Source organism: Vidua macroura, chromosome 10 (genome assembly GCF_024509145.1).
Source record: "Vidua macroura isolate BioBank_ID:100142 chromosome 10, ASM2450914v1, whole genome shotgun sequence".
Lineage (NCBI taxonomy): Eukaryota > Metazoa > Chordata > Aves > Passeriformes > Viduidae > Vidua > Vidua macroura.
Genome location: NC_071580.1, coordinates 9,585,497 through 9,603,721, shown reverse-complemented (window position 1 = coordinate 9,603,721; position 18,225 = coordinate 9,585,497). Strand labels below are relative to the sequence as shown.

Sequence of the window (18,225 nt, the reverse complement as noted above, 5' to 3'; positions counted from 1 at the left end):
GGCGGGTCCGGCCGAGGCTCCCGCAGTCCCCTCAGGAGCGGCCCCGTCACGCACGGCGGGAAGGACGCGGAGCGCGGGCGGGTGCTGCCCCCTGGCGGCCGCGCCCGCCCCCCCGACCATTTGCCGCCGGGGCGCGCGTGCGCCTCCAAAATGGCCGATGGCGAGGGGCCCGGAGAGCCCGGGCCAGGGGCGATGACACAGGGCACACAAACCCCAGAGCTCTCCAGCTGAAGGGACCCCAGACACCACTGGGAATGGCCTTTGGCAAGGCTCGATGTTGGGAAGCCGGGGGAAACGGCCATAGCAGCATGAGCGGCTGCAGAGGCTCGGCAGGGCAGGGAAGGTCCCAGCAGTGGCCACGTGCCAGGAGGGTGGAACAGTCTGACCTCGGCCGGAGGCCACTGGTGCAGGCCAGTGCCAGGGCACGATCTTTCAGCAGGGCAGGGGTAGATGACACGAAGGGACCCTGTGCCCAAGAATGCTCAGCTACACAGCCCCGCTTTCTGTGCCTGTTTCCTGCACCCATCAGTCTGGGAAAACCATGTACTCCAATAGCTGCCAGTGCAGGGCAGCACCCTGTACCTGGCTAGAAAAACCCACCAGTGACCACTGCCACAGGACTGAGGCTCTTCATCCCCAGGCTGATTTGTGTCTGACCTTGTGTGTGAGAAAGGAAAGCAGGCTTGAGTTTGGTTAAAAACAAGCAGCCACTTAGCCCAAACTCCTGTTTATGTATTCCTTTCACACTTGGGGGCAAAGGAGACAATTTGGAATGAAGCACAAGAGAAAATATCTGTAGAAGAGAGCAACTGAACTGTAGGGCCTTAGTACAAGATCTGATTTACTTCGTTTAAAAAGAAAGTAGAAAAGCAATTGTCTAGCAAGCACCATCACAGCATCTTCAGTTAAAAAAAAAAAAAAAAAGGTTGTGGTTACAGAGCTTACCTTTGCCATCATATTCTTTTTTTCCCCTACTTCCTGCTAACACAGCACACATACACTGCTAGGAGCTGACACAGGCTGGAGCAGAGTAGGACAGAAGCTGCTGCTGTGATACCAATGACCTTAACCCAAAAAAGGGAAGGCTCCAGACAGCCTGTTTCTCACAGCCTGGCTTCATTTAGTGGCACAGAAGTAACACGAACCAGTTTAGGTCCTTTAATCTGTCCAAGACAGGGTGCTAAAGCACAAATGATAAAACATTCTGCATTTTTACAGCAAAAATGCTACAGAAGTTTATAGGAAAAAAAAAATTTTTTTGTACATGGGTAAAACATTATAAATTCAAGACAACTCACAGACAAGGAGTAAATTCCCACATCTATCACTCTTTTTTTTAAGAAGTTCATTTGAACAGGCAAGCAGTCAAAATGGCTTGCTCTCTCTTCCTTGAAATGAAAATGTTATCTTCCAAGTGGCTCACAGTACTGCTTCGCTTCTTGGAATGTCCTCTGAAGGCTCCGCCAAGATCAAAGGAGAATAAAAACCCCCGGAGTCCTTTCAGATAGTCTTGGGAGAGCAGGAAAAGGGAAAGGAAAGGGGAAGTTTATTCAAACTTGATCTTCTTCCCTTGTGGCTTGTGATCTCCACCTCCTCCTCTGCCTCCTCGGAAGCCACCTCCTCTACCTAGAAAGGAAATTATTGCAAAAAGCAGAGTTACCGCTATAGTATTTGATATATAATATATATATATATACACACATGCACACAAATATATTGCAGTGGTATATCTATACCACTGCCTTTCCCAATCCATCCTAGCACATGACAGAATGGTCTCTGGTAACCATAACCCATAACCCCAAGAATGGCATGGGTTCATTTTGAGCACACCCCCTCTGAACAGCAGCATTTGCTTCCTCTTACCTCCAAATCCACCTCTGCCACCACCTCTGCCACCAAATCCACCTCTTCCTCCTCGGCCACCTCCTCTGCCACCACGACCACCAAATCCACCGCCACGCTGAAAGTCACCCTTTGGCTTGGCAAAATCAAGGGTCACTTTGTTTCCATCTATCTCTCCATCTTCCATGGCTTCTTTAGCTGCTTTGGCATCTTCTGGAGAGCTGAAGTCCACAAACCCAAACCTAGGGAACAGGTTACAAGAGCGACAGTCAGTCACAGTTCATGAACTGCAGCACCACCTATAGGTTCCTAACAGAAATCCTTTTGGAATCCACCAGCACTTCTGCATCCCACAGGATGTGTCACTTGTAGGACAGCAGTGGCTAATCACAATCGATGGAGCCCCACTGTGAATCTGCCAGTACTGTACAGTTAATTTTCTTCTCGTGCGAATCCATCAGCTGCCACGGATATTTGTTGGCAGGAAGGAGCTCATTGAGAAGAGGTGAGAAGTGAGCACGTGCTGCCCTCCACCAGAGGACCCGAAGCTGTGTGTTCTCTGCTCCCACCCCTACTTTACCTGTTTCACAGAACCACCCACATGAGTGTGAGAAACACCCTGTACTGCAGAGGTCAGCTAAAGTGAGGTGCTCTGTAGCACCTGAACCTAGCCCAAGTGATGTTTAACCCACCCTTTAGATGATCCAGTGTCTCTGTCCGTGACTATTCTTGCACTTATTGAGCCTTCAAATGATTCTCTTAACGTCTCCTCTGTGGTGTCCTCAGAAAGGCCTCTGACAAACAATGTTTTGCTTTGTTCTGTGAAAAGGGAGCACATTCAGAAGTTCATTCAGCCTGAGCAAGGAAACCTTCAGCTTCATAATATCACATCCAGCTTGCATCACTAGCTCCCAGAACAGCTCTCAGGGATAAAGGGGTTCTTTTCGAGGAACAGCTCAAACACCTGAAGTCCATGGAAACTTTTTCAGGACTGAAGTTAGAGCCTGACATCAAAGGATTTCCATCAGCCAACTGGATACTGCCAAATTAAATTTGCCCCACTCCCTTTCTAAAAATAGATACTTGCACCTTATCAACAATGATAATAACTACCTATACAGACACTGCTGGATCAGCACTTGACTATCTAGAGGAATTTGACAACAGTTTCATCAGCATTTCAGATAATCAGTCATCATATCCAGCACACTTGCTTATGATGTTTGGGGTTTTTTTTGTTTTGTTTTAAAGCAGCCCCAGATTTGCCTGAATGGTGCCCTCCTGCCACAGCAGGAGATCTAACATGAAACACTTACGACTGAACCCTCCTCCTCGGGCATTCGTGCTCCCTTTCTGCCAGGATGGTGAACTGAATTCCAGTCTGATTGTTCTGCCTTCAATCTCTGTGTTGTTAAAGGAATTCAATGCTTCTCTGGCATCCTCAGCTGTGGCAAAATCTACAAATGCATACCTGTGTGGAGAGGAAGATTCCAGTCAGCCTGGGAACAACAAGGGACACCTGGAGGCAAGTCAGTTGCAATGCCAGCCTGGGGGGTCAAGTGAAAGGCACAACCTACCCTTTAGGCCTGCCCTGGTTGTTCTGTGGCACCTTGATGGAAGAAGCTTTCTTAAACACTTCTTGGAGAGTCTCTTCTGTAGCAGCATATGAGAGGTTGTTGACAATTAGGGTCTTCGACTCTCCTATGGGGAAAAGTCAGTGCTGTTAAAGTGCAGACTTGGAGAAGGAGAGCTCTTGTCCTCTAGTTACCAGACTCTGCCAAGGGGTAAGAATACTTGCTGCCCTTTCCTCACCTCAAGGTGAGGCACAAAGCCAAATCCAACCCTGTTTCAATCACCAAGACCAGTTGCCCCTTGTCTGAAACATGCAGTAGAGACTTAAAGTGCAAAGGATGCAGAGCACAAGTCAGGCAAAAGGTCTGGTATCTTAGTTGCCATACCCTCACTAACTTCTGAAGCAAGTGGAAATGAATACTGAATATCATCTGTATGCATGTTATTGGTATGGAAAGTACCTTTCTGATGGTCTTTCTGATGTTCTTGCTGGCTCTTCTCACCAGTGAAGTCAATGACCACGGCACGACCCTCAATTTCTGTGCCCTGCTTCTCTTCCAGAGCTTTGTCTGCCTCAGCTTCTGTTTTAAATTCAACATAGGCCATCCTACAGCACAGAAAAGAACGTAAGCAAACGCTTCCTTCTGGGAACAATAAAGTTTGTGAATGAGGGGGGAAAAGATGTAAAAGAAAAATGCTGCAAAAAGTAGGACAACTAATGAAGCAGGTTCCTTAAGGCAGCCAAAGGACACCTAAGCTTATCAGAATATGCCAAGAGCTAAAGGAACAGCAAACACACAACAGTCCTCTCAGCTACACACCCTTTGCTGCTCCCGTCCTTGTTCAGCACTATCCGGACTTCCGACGCATTTTCAAACACCTCCCTGATGTCATCCTCGGTTATGCGGTACGGCAGGTTCTTCAAAAACAGCGTTCTGGCATCTCTCTCTGCAAAGACAAGTTATTTCAGGTTACCAGCTAAAAATCTCTCCTTATCTACACTGCCAGTTCAGTATGACTTAGCAAGTTGATCCAGCAGAAATTAACAGCAAGCATTCACATTTTCAGAAGCTGCAAAAGCAACTGTAACAAAAGTTAATGAAAATACTGTATTTCTCTTAAGGGCGTCAAGTTCAAAAACCAGGTCCTTAAGTTTCAGAAAGAAACACATTTCTTCCTCAGCCCTCCCAATACGCACTATTTCTTGGGATCAGGTGTGCAGATACTCCAGTCTGAACTTGTATATCTGTATGTAAGCATTTTAGAAGTTCTTAATTGGGTCGTACCTTTCTTGTTTTCTTTCATAGTTTCCTTGCTCTTTGCTTTTTCCAGTTTGACTTCCAAACCCATTAACTTCTTTCCATTCATCTGGAGAGCTTTATCCAAATCCTCAGCAGATGAGAAGTCCACATAGCCGAACCGCCTGAAAGAACAGCATCCGTGAGGTCTCAGCTGATCCATCTCTGGCAGCACAGACCACAAACAGAAAACTAACACCTGAGAGGTCCTCGCTGGTGAAGTTCCAGGCAAAGTTAAACCCTCATCTCTACCAAGAGACCACCCTAGCATTTTGAGGGGAACCAGCACCAGCACAACTTGGACCCCTCTGAACAAATTAGTACCAAATAAAAGAAATGAGCAGCAAAATCATATTGACGAACTCACTTGGAAACACCGATTCTGACATCTACAACTTCAATATTCTTCTTCCCAAAGAATTCTCTGAGGCCAGTCTTCAGCTCCTCAAACTCCTTGGTGCAGACCAAATTTCCAACAAATACAGTGAAAGCTGATGTGGGCCCTTTAAATGAAAAGATAATAAAGTGGGGTTTTTTTAAGGCAGCTTTTATAACTGGGAGCCAGAGTCCAGACAGCTTTAGCACATCAGGTTTTGCTCAGAAGTGACATCATTATTTCAGTATTAAGTCCCTTATAATCATCATTTGTGCTGGAAACCCCCGCCCCTGACATCCTGGACCTTCACAGTTACATTCCTCATGCAACAGAGTTCAATCACAGTCCATTAAACAAGCATCATCTGAGGATCCCACACCACTTACCATCCATTTTCTTTTTCTTGGGCTCTGGTGCACTTTTATTGGCCATTTCTTTCTTCCTCTTTCCAGGTGCTTCCTTGACAGGTTCTGTGCCAGAAAACAAAACAACACTGAAAAATACAGAACATTTCCTAAATTGAATCAATGCAGGAGCATTAGTCCTTACACCATTCATACACAAGATCTTCTCCTGTTACTCAGAAGCTGCTCCCCAGTACAAAAGGCCACTGTACCACATTTCTGATCAGGCACCATACCTGTTATTAAAGAGTCTCAAAAACACTTAAACTCACTTTCATCTTCACTTTCCTCTTCGGCATCCTCTTCATCCTCCTCCTCATCATCGTCATCCTCATCGTCATCCTCCTCCTCATCTTCCTCATCTTCAGATTCTGCTGCCTTGGCTTTCACTGGTGCAGCCTTGGCTGGAGTGGTTTTCTTCACTGGAACAGGGGCTGTGTCCATGGCTTCATCTTCAGACTCTGAAACAAAATGACCACAGTATTCAGACAGTTCCACATTAAGAGTCTTTTGAAACTAAGAAAACAAAATGCTGTTAAGCAAAATGTTCCTCATTTTGCTTAAAATTTGTATGTTATCAGGAAAAAAAGTTTAATACACTTAATTTTTACAAAAGTTGTCTCTCTCCCTTATGTTTTACTGCATTAAAAAAACCCCAAAATCTGTTCACTAACAGTAAGAAGTTTTACTGACAATAGGGAAATTAACACCTATTCAGCAACATAGACAACACCAACCCGCTAAAACCAGCTGGGCACACACTGCATCATTCCCATTATCCTTTAAGTTATCTCCCTCCCCCAGGTCCCTGTGTTTAATAATAAACATCTTATACCGTCCTCTTCTTCATCGTCCTCCTCATCATCTTCTTCATCCTCATCCTCCTCAGATTCCTGCTTTGCTGGCACAACTGCAGGCTTTTTGGCTGGTACTGCTGCAGGCTTTTTGGCTGCAGGCTTCACAGGCATTGGTGGTTCCTCTTCCTCATCTGCACCAACAGTACAAGTCTTTACTACTAAGGTTCAGTGGATGAGTGGTGTAGGTAAAAAGTGCTTAGAGCTTCCCAAAATTTTGTCCAAAAGTTCAGGAAAGAGCAATCAAGAAACTAGGAAATGTCTTACAGGCCATGTGTAAGGCAGCTGCAGCCCTAGCTCTCCTCCAAACTTCAGCCATTGCCCACCTCTGCTTCATAACCCCACTTTAATCAATGAACCCTCCCTCAAGTATTAAATCATACAAACATACAAATACTTCAATTCCAAAGGTACTCATATTTAATGACTTGATCGAACCAGCTTTAGTCAATTCCTAGTTCAAAAGTAACTTACCAGAATCTTCTTCTTCATCCTCCTCCTCATCATCATCATCATCTTCTTCTTCTTCACTCTCTTCCTTCTTGGCATTCTTTCCATTTTTTGCTCCTTTGGTTAGGACAGCAGCCTTTTTAGGAGTTGGAGCAACAGCCTTTTTCGGCTGTGGAGTAGCCACAACCTTCTTTGCAGGTGTAACTGCCTTTTTCGCAGGAGTAGCAACTTTTTTTGCAGGAGTTGCAGCCTTCTTGGCTGGGGTAACAGCAACTTTTTGTGGTTTCTTCTGGGGGATCATCTGAAAGACACATTAGTGTAAGATTCATGCTGGCCTGTTTAGCCTACCATTACTTCACTGTCAAACATACAGCAACTGAAATCTAAAGAATATCCTTCTGACAGTTTCTGTAAAATTACCTCAAATGCCCACCCCAATGAATAAATAAAGCTCAAACTCAGCTTTTTCATACTTTCAGAAGCCTACATCAAAGCACCTCTAAATTCCCTGGTCCTGAACCAAGACCAATGATGTCTACTAGCATTCTATATCTTGGAATTTTTACACTTGCACATTAACCACATGTGGACAAATATCATACTGCTCATTACTAGGGTAATTAGGTACCCACTTGCTTATCAGCTTTAGTACAGCTTTAAGACGCCAGCAGCACTTCCAGAAGCCTGGAAACACAGACTTAGCAGTTGAGCTATTTTTCCCCATGCTGCTTTAATCTCACAAAATCCAGTTTATTCTTTAGCCACAGTTTGGTGAGGAACACCGACTGTTGATTAAACCCCTGTTAGAGTGTAACCCATAACCCGCACGACACTTGTGTAACACGTGCATCCTTTTTGACTCCATCTCCAGATCAATCACCTCTTCTCCGCTGCTTTCCTCTAGGTCAGAGGACTCCTCTTCCTCACTTTCCTCAAACTTTTTCGGGGGAGGAGCCATTTTTTTCTGTTTGATCTGATTCTTCGGGGTCTGAAAGAGAGCGGGAGCAGCACGTTTAGCTGCCGTGCTCGCCCGGGCTGCCTGCGAGCGCTCGCTCCGGCGGGCAATTGTCCCCACCACGTGGCCGCCCTCCGGCCCCGGCGGCGCTCAAGGGGCCGCCCGGGGGCTGCGGGGTCGCGCCCGCCGGTGTGCGGGGCCTTCCCGGGGGCGCGGGGGCCGCCCCGGGAGCTCCGCGCGCTCCCACGTGCTCGCTGTCCCCGCGCCCCACGTGGCCGCACTGTGACGTAGCCCCGCCCCCCCCCATCCCGCGCGCGCTCGCACGCGGGGCCCACCCGCGTCCCTCACACGCAGACCCGCGCCCCGCAGCCCGCCGCCCGCTCCCCTCCCGCCCCGCGCCCCCGCCCGCCGCCGGCGCCCGGAGCCGAGCGGGACAAGGCTGGGGGGGAGCCTTGAATCCGCTGCCTCCGGGCCCGCGGCCCCTCCCCTCGCCGCCATCTTCACGGCTCGGGAAAGCAAGGCCCGGAGCCACCGCGCGGCCCGGAGCGCACGGCGGCGAGAAGGCGGCCCGGCTCCCTCCCCGATACGCCGCCATCCGCACCCGCCCGCCCCATCATGGCGGCGTTCGCTCGCTTCCCGCCTGGCGGCTGCGGCCCCCCGCTCCCTCACCTTGGTAATTTTCACCATGATGGCGGCGGTGCCTGGCGGCGCAGGGGCGGCGGCCGAGCTGTGTCGGGAGCGGGGCGGGCGCGTCCGGCGGGGCGGCGGCGGGGGGGGATCGGGCCGCAGGCCGGCGGCGGGAGCTGCGGGGACGCGCGGGCGGCCGGGCCGGGCACTGACACGAAAGAGCGAGCGCGCGCCCCTTCCGCCCCCTTTGCTAGCCCCGCGCCAGGCCGCGCCCCCACCGCCCCCGCCCCGACCAATCGCCGCGCGCGCCCCGCCGCCCGGCCAATCGCAGCCCCCGCCCCTCGAGCCGCCGCGCCAATCGCCGGCGCTCTGCGATCGGCCAACCGGAGGGCGCGTTACAGCCCCGCGGCCGCGCGGCGGGGGCCGAGCGCGGGGGGACGCACCGCCCGCCCGGGAGGGCTCGGCCTCAGCCAATGGGACGGCGGCAGCTCGGCGCCTGCGCGCTGATTGGGCGGCGTGGCCGGGCCAAGGGATCGCACGTGGCGGGCGGCGGCCACGCGGTGGGGCCGGGCGGGGGTCCCGGGGGTCCGGCCGGTCCCGGCACCGGCAGAGACGCTGCCACTCCCCGGCAGTCACGGCTGCCCCCGCCGGCCCGGCGGCAGCTCGGCGTCCGGCGTGCAACTCTGCCCGAACACGCTTTTGCCTTCCGCTTTGGGATTGGGTTCTCCCCAGCGCTGTCCCTGCCCCAGTGCTGTCTCTGCCACCCACTTCAGCCTGGCCCCGCGTGCCCTCCCCGACCCTCGGGAGGCACTAAGCACCCCTGAGCAGCTTGGAAAAGCATCCGTAGGAGCCGGTCAGTCTGCTGCTGCTGCTGCTGCTGCTGCTGCTGAGGTTGCGGTTGGCAAAGGAGCACTCTGCAGCTGCCAACCTCCACTGCTTCAGCTGGGAGAAAAGGCCCAAAATGAAAGAAAAAAAAAAAAAAAAAAAAAAAAAAAGCCTGTGCTTGCCTGATGGATACTTTTTAATTCAGTCACTGCAAGAAGACACCACCTTTCTCCCTGTGGAATTTTTCCCCGGTGGCTATAAAGTCGGGGTATAAATGACCCCAAGGCACAATCGGTACCTCTGTTTTACTTGTCACTCTGGTGGGAGGGCTGGGTGCTGCCTTGCCCCTACTTGACACAGAGTGGCCTCCATTGCTGGGGTTTTCCCACTGCCTTACCTCCCCTACCACTTCAAACTGGGCATCCAGCCAGCTCCTGGGGGCTCCTGACGCAAGCATAGGTGACTAGCAGTTTGCTCATCCACGGCCTACTTGAGATAAGAACCTGACTTGAGGAACAGGAGATCCTAGTGAGCCTTAGAATAAAAATGCAGACTCACAATGAATGCCATCCTGCACGGCCCTGATGCCCTGAGGGGCACCCCAGGATTATTCAGTGCCACCTGAAGCAAGGGACACACTGTGGGTGAGGCAACATAGCTGGCTCTTAGGCTGTCCTAGTGCCTCTTTCTCTGCTGGGTAAGAAGAGGCAGTTTCCAGGCAAGCTGAGCTAAGGGCACCTCCTCACTGAGAGGTGATGGGATCAATCAGCCTCTCCAGGAGTAATTCAAGCCTGTGCAGAGCCTGCCACCATCAGCTACTATGGGGAGGGAAGGAGCTGGAACGGAGTGGGATACTGCCCATGTTCCAGCCCTGGTCACATACATGCAGGCAGATGGGGATCTCAGCTGGGAAAACCCCTTGTGTAGGGCAGCTGGACCCTGCCTGTGAAATAGCAATGTCTGGCTCATGTCCCACTGTGTGCTGGGGGAGCTGTCCCCAAGTGGGGACACTGCACGGGGGAAGCAGTGACACAGACCAAGTGTGGCCCAAGGGGATGCAAAGTGATGGAATGGAAGACAGAGATACTTGAAAGTGATTTTTAACTGTCTGAAGCAAGAGCTGATTGCGCTCTCCTCACCATGCATGTGGTGCAACAAAATAGTGTACCATGACTGCCTGAACAGCTCTGCTGTCTGTGCTGGGGCTGGCCTTGGTTCCTCCACGTGCTGTGGGAGGCTGGTTTGTCATGAGAAAGGTACAACTGTTGCTTTAGCCAGGGGCAGTGTTGGCAGCTGGGACACTGCATGTGTCCAATAACATTGCCAGCAGTGGGATCTGCAAAGGGCTGGGCTGGCAGCTGGCTAATCTTGGTTCCCAGCCCTGGCAGGGGAGTTCTCAGTATGGCCTGTGTTCAGTCCCGTTCCCCAGCAGTGTGTTGGAAGGTTGTCCTTGCCTCTGGCATCTCTGAGGTGCAGCAGAGCCCAGTGTTTGGGGAAGGAGCACAGCACCCTGTGCAGAGGAGTGAGAACCAGTGCTGCCCACAGGGCTGTGCTAATCCATGCTGTGTATCAATCCATGCACCCTGTCAATCCATGCACTGTGTCAATCCATGCTCCATATCAATCCATGCACTGTGTCAGTCCTTGCACTGTGCTAATCCATGTTCCATATCAATCCATACTCTGCATCAATCCACACTCTGTGTCAATCCATACACTGTGTTAATCCATGCTCCATGTCAATCCATGCACTGTTATCCACACACCATTGAGCAGGTCTGGATATGGCCCAACCCTGCCAGCTGCTGTTATGGTCAAAAAGGGCCCAGGATACTGCAGGGAGGAAAGTAGCCAGGACATTGCAGATGCCAGTGTTTAGGCTGCGCTGTTCCCTGTATCCCATGTGTGGCCAGGATTTTTCAGCCCTAGCACTGGGCAGGATGATGCCAGAGTGGAGCAAGGCCAGCCTTCTTCTGGGACACACCATATTGCAGGGCTGTCCCTGCTGTGGCACAGCACAACCCAGCTCCTCTGCAGGCGGCTCCAGGAATTTCAATGCCGAGGGAAGTCTCACTGAGAAGCATCAGTGAGAAGGGTAATTTGGCCAAAAGAGCAGGTTTGACAGCTCTATTTGTGCAGTAAATACACTTTAGGTCCTTTTATGGCTGTCTCTTGTTGTAGCATGTCTGTGGCTTGGGAGCGTTGATATAATTCCACAGTTAAAGGGAATTTAGCTGGTTCAGTGGAGACCCCAGGAGGGATTTGCTGTGGATTCTCAGTTTCTGGCATAGCAGACGCTCACCCCTGTGCTTTTCCCGAGCCTTGCAGCGCTGGGAACACTTTACCCGGTTGCGGCTGCCCAGGGCTTGGTGGGGGGAACTGGGTTGCGAGGCAAACGCGGCCGCCCAAAAGCCAGGAAAATTGGGTGGCCAGCTGGAGGGGGAGCCCCGCAGGAATCACAGATGGGGTGAGTGAGGGAGTGTTCCCAAACGCCCTGTTCAGCCTGTGGCCGGTCGCGGCTGCGTGTTTCCACTAGATGGTGACAAAAGGCTGCCTGTCCCGGGTGGGAGCCGCGGGGACACCCGGCTCCCCCAAACGCCTGCCTGGGCGCAGCTCAGCGGGACATCCTGCCCGGCCCCTTCGTCGCTCCCAGGAGATCCCGGGACGCTTTTGATACCCGCCGGATATAAGCAGCAGCCAAGTGCATTCGGGAGAGGAAAAGTTTTACCTGTAGTTGGTGCAGGTGTCTGCTGCCAAAAAATTTGTCAGGGATCTCCGGCAAACATCCAGTGGGTGCTCAGAGAAGGGGAAACGAGCTAGAAAAGCAATGAAATGTGTCCCTGAGCCGTCACCTGCTGTGTGGTCTGAGCAGTGCCCTGATGTGTACGGCATGGCAAAGGTGACAGGAAAAAATATAAAACAAACAAACAAACAAAAAAAACCACACAAAAAGACCCCAACCAAAACCCAAAAACCACTATTAAAGCAAATTTACCAATCCTAGGTCTAGGTGCTGCTCAAAACCTCTTGAAAACCCCCATTTTGCACTGGCAAATCCTTTTCTCCTCTTGGTGTCCACCTCACCCCGTCATGGTGCTCCTATGCCAGCAGGTACCCCAGCTGATGGATGGTGAGCCAGCAGCACTAGGCACTCAGGGATTGTCCTCTCTCTTCCCAACTGCACAGTTCCCCAGGCCCTGATTAATGCATGACAGAAAATTAGATGGGACTGTGTCGTAGTCTAATTAAGTCTTTTCTTCATTATCCCCCTGTCTGTGCCAAGAGGAGAATCCTCAAGGATGATGAGCATGAAGTGGGTGCAGAGCTTACAGTGACAAATGGCACTTAATTCAAGTAGTCACAGACAAGTGCATGTCCTCTGCCTTGAAATGGGCAGCTTGGGACACACTAGCCTGCAGGGATGAAAGTCAACAGTGTCTGGCAGAGTATGGGATTTCTTCTCTGGGAAGTATCCTTTCTTGAGGTGGGATGCTGCAGGAATTGGCTTGGGCCCCTGGAGACAGGCATACCCATTGTCACTCTGGCAGATGCTGGGTGATAACCCAGCACATTCCTGTGCCATTTCCTGGGGTCATGGACAAGGAAACCTACAGGTGACTCTCACAGGGAGTTTTGTACATGCAAATTTAGTCTCCACATGCCCTCCAAGTATTCCTTGTAGTGATAATTTCTGGTACACTGCAGAAAAAAGGGGATTTTTATTTCCAGAAGGAGCCAATTCCCCTAAGATGTCCCTTCTGGCAGGCCAATTCCTCTCCCCAACACGCCTTGCCTGGAGCTGGCAGCAGGATCTTGTGGTGTTTCTGTGAGCCACCAACAAGCCCACACAGCCACCCAGAGCCTCCCAGCCAGGTGGACGCCCCTCTGGATCTGCTCAGCAGGAGAACAAGTGCAGCCCTGGAAAAAAGGATGTGTGAGAGAAAAGTGGGACCAGAAGAGGACTTGCAGTAGGTGTGAGATAAAGTAGACAAACAAGGACTGGGAGATGTGGAGCAATTTGGGTGGTGAGAGGAGACCTTGGGAGCACCCTTCTCTCTCCATTGGAGTAGAGAAACTCCAAGTGGACAAGTCAGTGAGATGGGAATAGGCAGGCATGTTGAAACAATGCATACAAATCCTTTATAACCCAGGGGAAGTCAATCCGGAGCAAAGCTACAGGTGATCCCAGGTCAGCAATGCCAGGCCAGCAGCCAGAGCATGTCACAGTTCCATGCAGCTGCACATTTTCCTGCATTGCCCTGCAGCATTTTGGAAGGCTTTCCAGGACCTTTGTGGAGACAGTCCAGAGGAGGAAGCTCCTCTTTGAATGGGCATTTCTGTGCATCCTATTCATCTCCCAGAGCTGGAGCAATAGGGAACAGAATCCAGACAAGCACTGGGTCTCCAGGGATGACTGTCAAGACATTCAAGTAAAATGTCTGCACATTCTTGTGGCTCAGCACATCTGCCCCTTGGTACAGCCCCATGGAGCAGCAACCTGGGGCTTTGTCTCAGTTTGTTCCCATTTTACCTGCTGGAAGCTCCCACTGCTCCCAGGCTGTGTTGGGCTATTTCCATTTCACGGCAGCTCCCGGGCACAAGGCCAGTGGAAGGCAGACGCTCTGCCTGGAACAAACCCAAACCAGAGGATTTTTCTTTCTTTTTTTCCTTCTCAATCACAAAAAAAAAAAAAAAAAAAAAAAAAAAATCTTTCTTTTTCTTGAGTTCAAACTGGAAAAGCAGGAATTTCTCTTCACTCCCCTTATAAGGTCACCAGTTTGATCCCCATATGGACCATTCACTTAAGAATTGAACTCAATAATCCTTGTGGGTCCTTTCCAACTCAGAAGATTCTGTGATATCAGTTTATTTTTGTGTTTGTATCTGAGTGAGGGGGTGAGCTCATCCCTGCTTGGGAGCCACATGCACCCATCACTCAGCAAAGGCAGAGGGCAGCATGGCATGGTGAACCTGGGGCTGCCCCGTGCCCTCACCTCTAGCACCAAAACAGAGCCAAATAACATCAGGGAGAGCAGAGCCACACACACACAAACACACATGTGTCCCCAGTATAACATGTCCCAGCCTCTGCCAGGGAGCAAGAGCCAGAACTGCTCTAGGAAACAGGCATCAGTGCCAGTGGGAAGTGCTGGCTGGCTTCTTAAGCTCAGTGGGAAATGTTCTATCGCTCCCCCTGAGAGCTTCTGTGCTGTGCTCTCCCAGCTAAAGATGCCCACTGAGCCCCATCCATGCAGTTTGCAAAGCCCCTGCCCCAGCTTGCTGCCGTGAAGGAACAGCCACCCCAAGGCCTCTCATGGTTGCATGGTCCAGCCATGGGCTGAGCTTTTTGGAAAGGGTTACTTCACATTTGACTGTGCCTGCAGAGCTGAAGTGACCTGGGCAGGCGTCAGGGTGTACAGAGCACCTGTGAGCCTGGGAGAGGTCAGAGCTTGGGAGTTGGGGAGACAGAGACCAGATTTCACCATCCATCTGCCCGCCTGCAGCAAGCTCCATCAAAAGGAGGTCAAAAGTAAGAGCTGAAAGTGCTTTTCCAGCCCAGACCACTCTCAGACTGTTTGTGCCTCATCCCAGCAGCACACTGGGCTGTTTGACTTACCAGCTCTCACCACAGAAATTCCCACTTGCAGGATGAGAGATGAAACCATTGCTTTAAAACTTCCTACGACCATAGTTAAAAATAAGACTTAGAGCAATAATTTCCCCACTGTTGGTGCCTCAGACCTGAAAAACCTAGTCCTGAACGACCCAGTGGTGTCTCATTTAGCTGGGCAAGCTGTGATCATGATGTCTGTATCCTGGGAGGGAGGCGAGAACATGGTTTCTTGGGGAAAAGTCCTCTCCTTCCCATCCTGTACAAGCCATCAGCTCATCTCCCTGTGTACGAAATGGCAGAGGAAGCTTAAAGCAGACTGAAAATTACACTGAAAATTACACTGCATCTCTCCTGCTCAGTTTTAATTGTAGAGCAAAGAAAGAAGCCCATCGATTCATCCTGCTGGGTAATTAAATGCTTAATGCTATTGACTATAAAGACATTATGGTTCAGCAGCCCAACACTAATGCATTAATAATCGCTTATATCCTGGCGAGGAAGGGGCACGAGCTGTTCCTGAGGAGCACGATAGTTACGTGGGATGGGAGCACACAGTGAAAAACCTCAGGGACTGAATTAGTGCCGTGACAACCTGCAGGAGTGAGAGCTCATCCCAGGGAGCAGGGGAACAGGGAAGGGCTAGAAGGACCATGGAGGAGGAGGCAGCCCCTACCCCAGGGAAGTCCCCCTGGCCGTGGCAGGGGGAGGAGAGTCTGAGCTCTGAGCATCAGTGCTGCCCCCAGCACAGCTCTAGGATGTTGTCAGCCATGGGATCAGGAAGATGAATCTGAGCAGTACAACCCTTTTATAACAAGCCATGGCAAAGGCACAAGAACGTCTGCCCACCTCCTGCCGGGCTCTACATTCCCAGTAATTAGCCGTCTGCTTTAGTGTATTTATTATGCACAGGATGTGGAGCACAGGGCAGAGCCTACACATTGCCTGGGATTAAGCACATAAAAGTGAGCTGAGTGAGCACTGCTCCAAGCTGGAGAGGCCGATTTGCTTGCTGGGAGAAGCAGTCAACCCTCAGAACTGCTGTGCCAGTGGCTACTGTGCACTTCCTGAGGGGGGTCTCACCCAGTGAAGGATGGAGGCTGCACTGCCTCCCACCTGCAGGGACCTCAGAGCCCAGCACATGGCAGGAATCCCATGCCCTGTGGACAGCAGGGAATGCTTAAGGGCCATTTATAGAAGATGGAGGAAGGAAGGACCTGCAGCATGACGGGGAGAGCAACCTTTTTCAAGACCATCCTCTGCTGCGTTCTTTTCCACCTCCCCAGGATTGAGGCATTGTCCCTCCAGCCGTGGCATGCTGGGTTACCCCACCTGCAGCCACTTCAGGGACACTGCAGACATGGCCTAAAAAGCCACCAGAGGCAAAATTTCCACCTAAGCTCTCAAATCCATGTCAACAACCCCCTGCCCAAGGATAAGGGGAGCCCACACAGCCCTTCCTGAACTCCAGCATGGAAACCAAAAGCACTTGCAATTTTTTCTGAGCAAACCCAAGTACAGATCATGCTGTCAAACCCTTATTTGATTTGTTTCTCTGGTGGCTCTGCTCCATTTGCCTTCATTACTTTCTCTGCCCTGTGCCGTAGTCCAATAATGCAGCATCTGCCCAATAAAAGGTCCATGAATATAATTTACAAGTAGTTGGCACCTTCTGCCTTGTCTGGGAGGGCGGGCTCCCTGGGTACACTGCCGATTGGAAAAAGTGGATTTTACAGTCATTCTCAGTGGGGTAAACAACCTCTGAGCACTGTTTGTAGCTTGATTTATCTTCATGAGGTTGCAATTCTCTTAAACATTTGATTCATGGTTTGAAATTGAACCTCTCTAAGTAAATTTCTTTTCAGAGTCTTAAAAAAAAATTAAGTCTGGAAAGAAAGAAGGGAAGGTGCTATCTTACAGCCCCAGGGAGGAGGAAGAAGGTGCCTCTGGTGCTTTGATTATATCTGAAGGGGAACACTGAGCCCCGGAAGAAGCAGCACTGATGCTCCCAGTGTCCCACCTCCCCAGGTAGGGCAGCCCTGACTGGGTGAGCTGCTGCATTTACTCTAGGAAAGCCTTTCTGAGACTGAGAATACACACCTATGTTGGTACATTTGTGTGTACAACAGCCTCAGTAGGGGTTTGTTGGGTTGTTAGGAAAGAAACATTTCCTGAGGATGCTGTGAGGGTAAGGGAACACATTGCTGTGTCTCCACACTCCTTTGCTCTGAGGCTTTGGGATGTGCCTGTGCAGCGATGGGCAGATGTTGGGGGCTGTGCTGTGGAGCAGTGCTTGCTCTGCACCCTTTTCCAGGAGCAGAATGAATCATCACCACTATGGGTGCCAAACCCTGCACCCTCCGGGCTGGGAGCTTCACAGCCTCATGCCTAAACTTGCTGAAATTGGTGCAGGTGGCATCACCTTCTGCCTTTGGGCTGAGGAGTGCCCAAACCAGTTCTGCTGCTGTGCTGGGGCTCATCCTGTGCCTGATCCTCACCCTAGCTCCAGGTATCACTCCCAGGGAAGCTGAGCTCCTCCACACAAACTGCTTCCTGCTGCAGGGCCAGCATCCTCCAGACCCTGAAGGTGATAAAAGTTCCCCAGTGGATGAGCCACAGCCTGGGAGGGAGCAAACCTGTTTGCAAAAGGAGATCTCACTGGGAGAAAAGTCCAGAAGAAAAAGGAGAAATTTAAGGGGAAGTCCAAACATTTCCAGCCACAATGGTACCAGATTTCTCTATTTTAATGGGTTTTCTTTGGCCCCATCACACTGTGGGTGAAGGCTGCCTGTGCAGAGAGGAGAAAGGCAATTTCTGTCCAGGGCTGCCCTGGGCTCTCATGAACACCTGCAGCAGTGCAGGGGTTAACACAGACTTTGGTCTCACCAACCATCTCCTGCCAAAGCCTTGACCAAAAAAAACAGGCTGGGTCAATTGAAAAGGTCCTGAAGACTGGCCAAGTGTAGGGGGATCAAGATCTGTTCCCACTTCTAACACAGGAGAAGGAGACAAGTGCATCCCCAGGTGCCTGTCCTGACACCAGCTTTGCTGGAAAACCAGCTAAAGGCAAACCTTGGTGAGTCTAAAAGAGCACAGAGCTGTACTTGCACTGTCATGACTGCAGGGTTAGTGCAGTGCTTCACAGCCTGAGCTTCACCCTCTTGGTGTTGAAAGGTGCATTTAGCACAGAAATGACTGGAGGGTGCAGAAATGCACCAAGCAGGAAGTCACACTTTGCTTACTCATATTGAGCCATCTCTCTCTTGCCCAGTGCCTCAGACCAAAGGGGCACAAAATCAGGACCCATTTTTCTACCTCTGCTGCCTTTGCTCTCACCTGCAGAAAGGAGATCCTGCTCCTGCCACCACTGAGTCTGGAGCAAAGGCAGTGAACAGGGGGGTTCAGAGG

At 51.1% G+C, this 18,225-nt stretch overlaps 1 protein-coding gene and 3 non-coding genes across 4 annotated transcripts; all 4 read right to left on the bottom strand.

Moving 5' to 3' along the window:
- Positions 1 to 1,144: 1,144 nt before the first annotated feature.
- Positions 1,145 to 8,541, bottom strand: NCL (nucleolin). Its single transcript, XM_053985844.1, has 15 exons — positions 8,424 to 8,541; positions 7,680 to 7,787; positions 6,824 to 7,100; positions 6,331 to 6,483; positions 5,768 to 5,956; positions 5,478 to 5,561; positions 5,083 to 5,218; positions 4,704 to 4,840; positions 4,239 to 4,365; positions 3,879 to 4,024; positions 3,423 to 3,546; positions 3,162 to 3,316; positions 2,538 to 2,664; positions 1,867 to 2,087; positions 1,145 to 1,626 (listed from the first exon to the last, which is right to left on the bottom strand). The coding sequence occupies exons 1-15, from the start codon at positions 8,439 to 8,441 to the stop codon at positions 1,547 to 1,549; spliced, it is 2,082 nt and encodes a 693-aa protein (XP_053841819.1). The 5' UTR covers positions 8,442 to 8,541; the 3' UTR covers positions 1,145 to 1,546.
- On the bottom strand, positions 2,210 to 2,350 carry LOC128812526 (small nucleolar RNA SNORA75). The gene has a single exon (XR_008438752.1). It is a non-coding gene; the product is annotated as a small nucleolar RNA SNORA75 (small nucleolar RNA).
- On the bottom strand, positions 2,973 to 3,049 carry LOC128812529 (small nucleolar RNA SNORD20). Its single transcript, XR_008438755.1, has one exon. It is a non-coding gene; the product is annotated as a small nucleolar RNA SNORD20 (small nucleolar RNA).
- On the bottom strand, positions 5,297 to 5,367 carry LOC128812528 (small nucleolar RNA SNORD82). The gene has a single exon (XR_008438754.1). It is a non-coding gene; the product is annotated as a small nucleolar RNA SNORD82 (small nucleolar RNA).
- Positions 8,542 to 18,225: the final 9,684 nt, after the last annotated feature.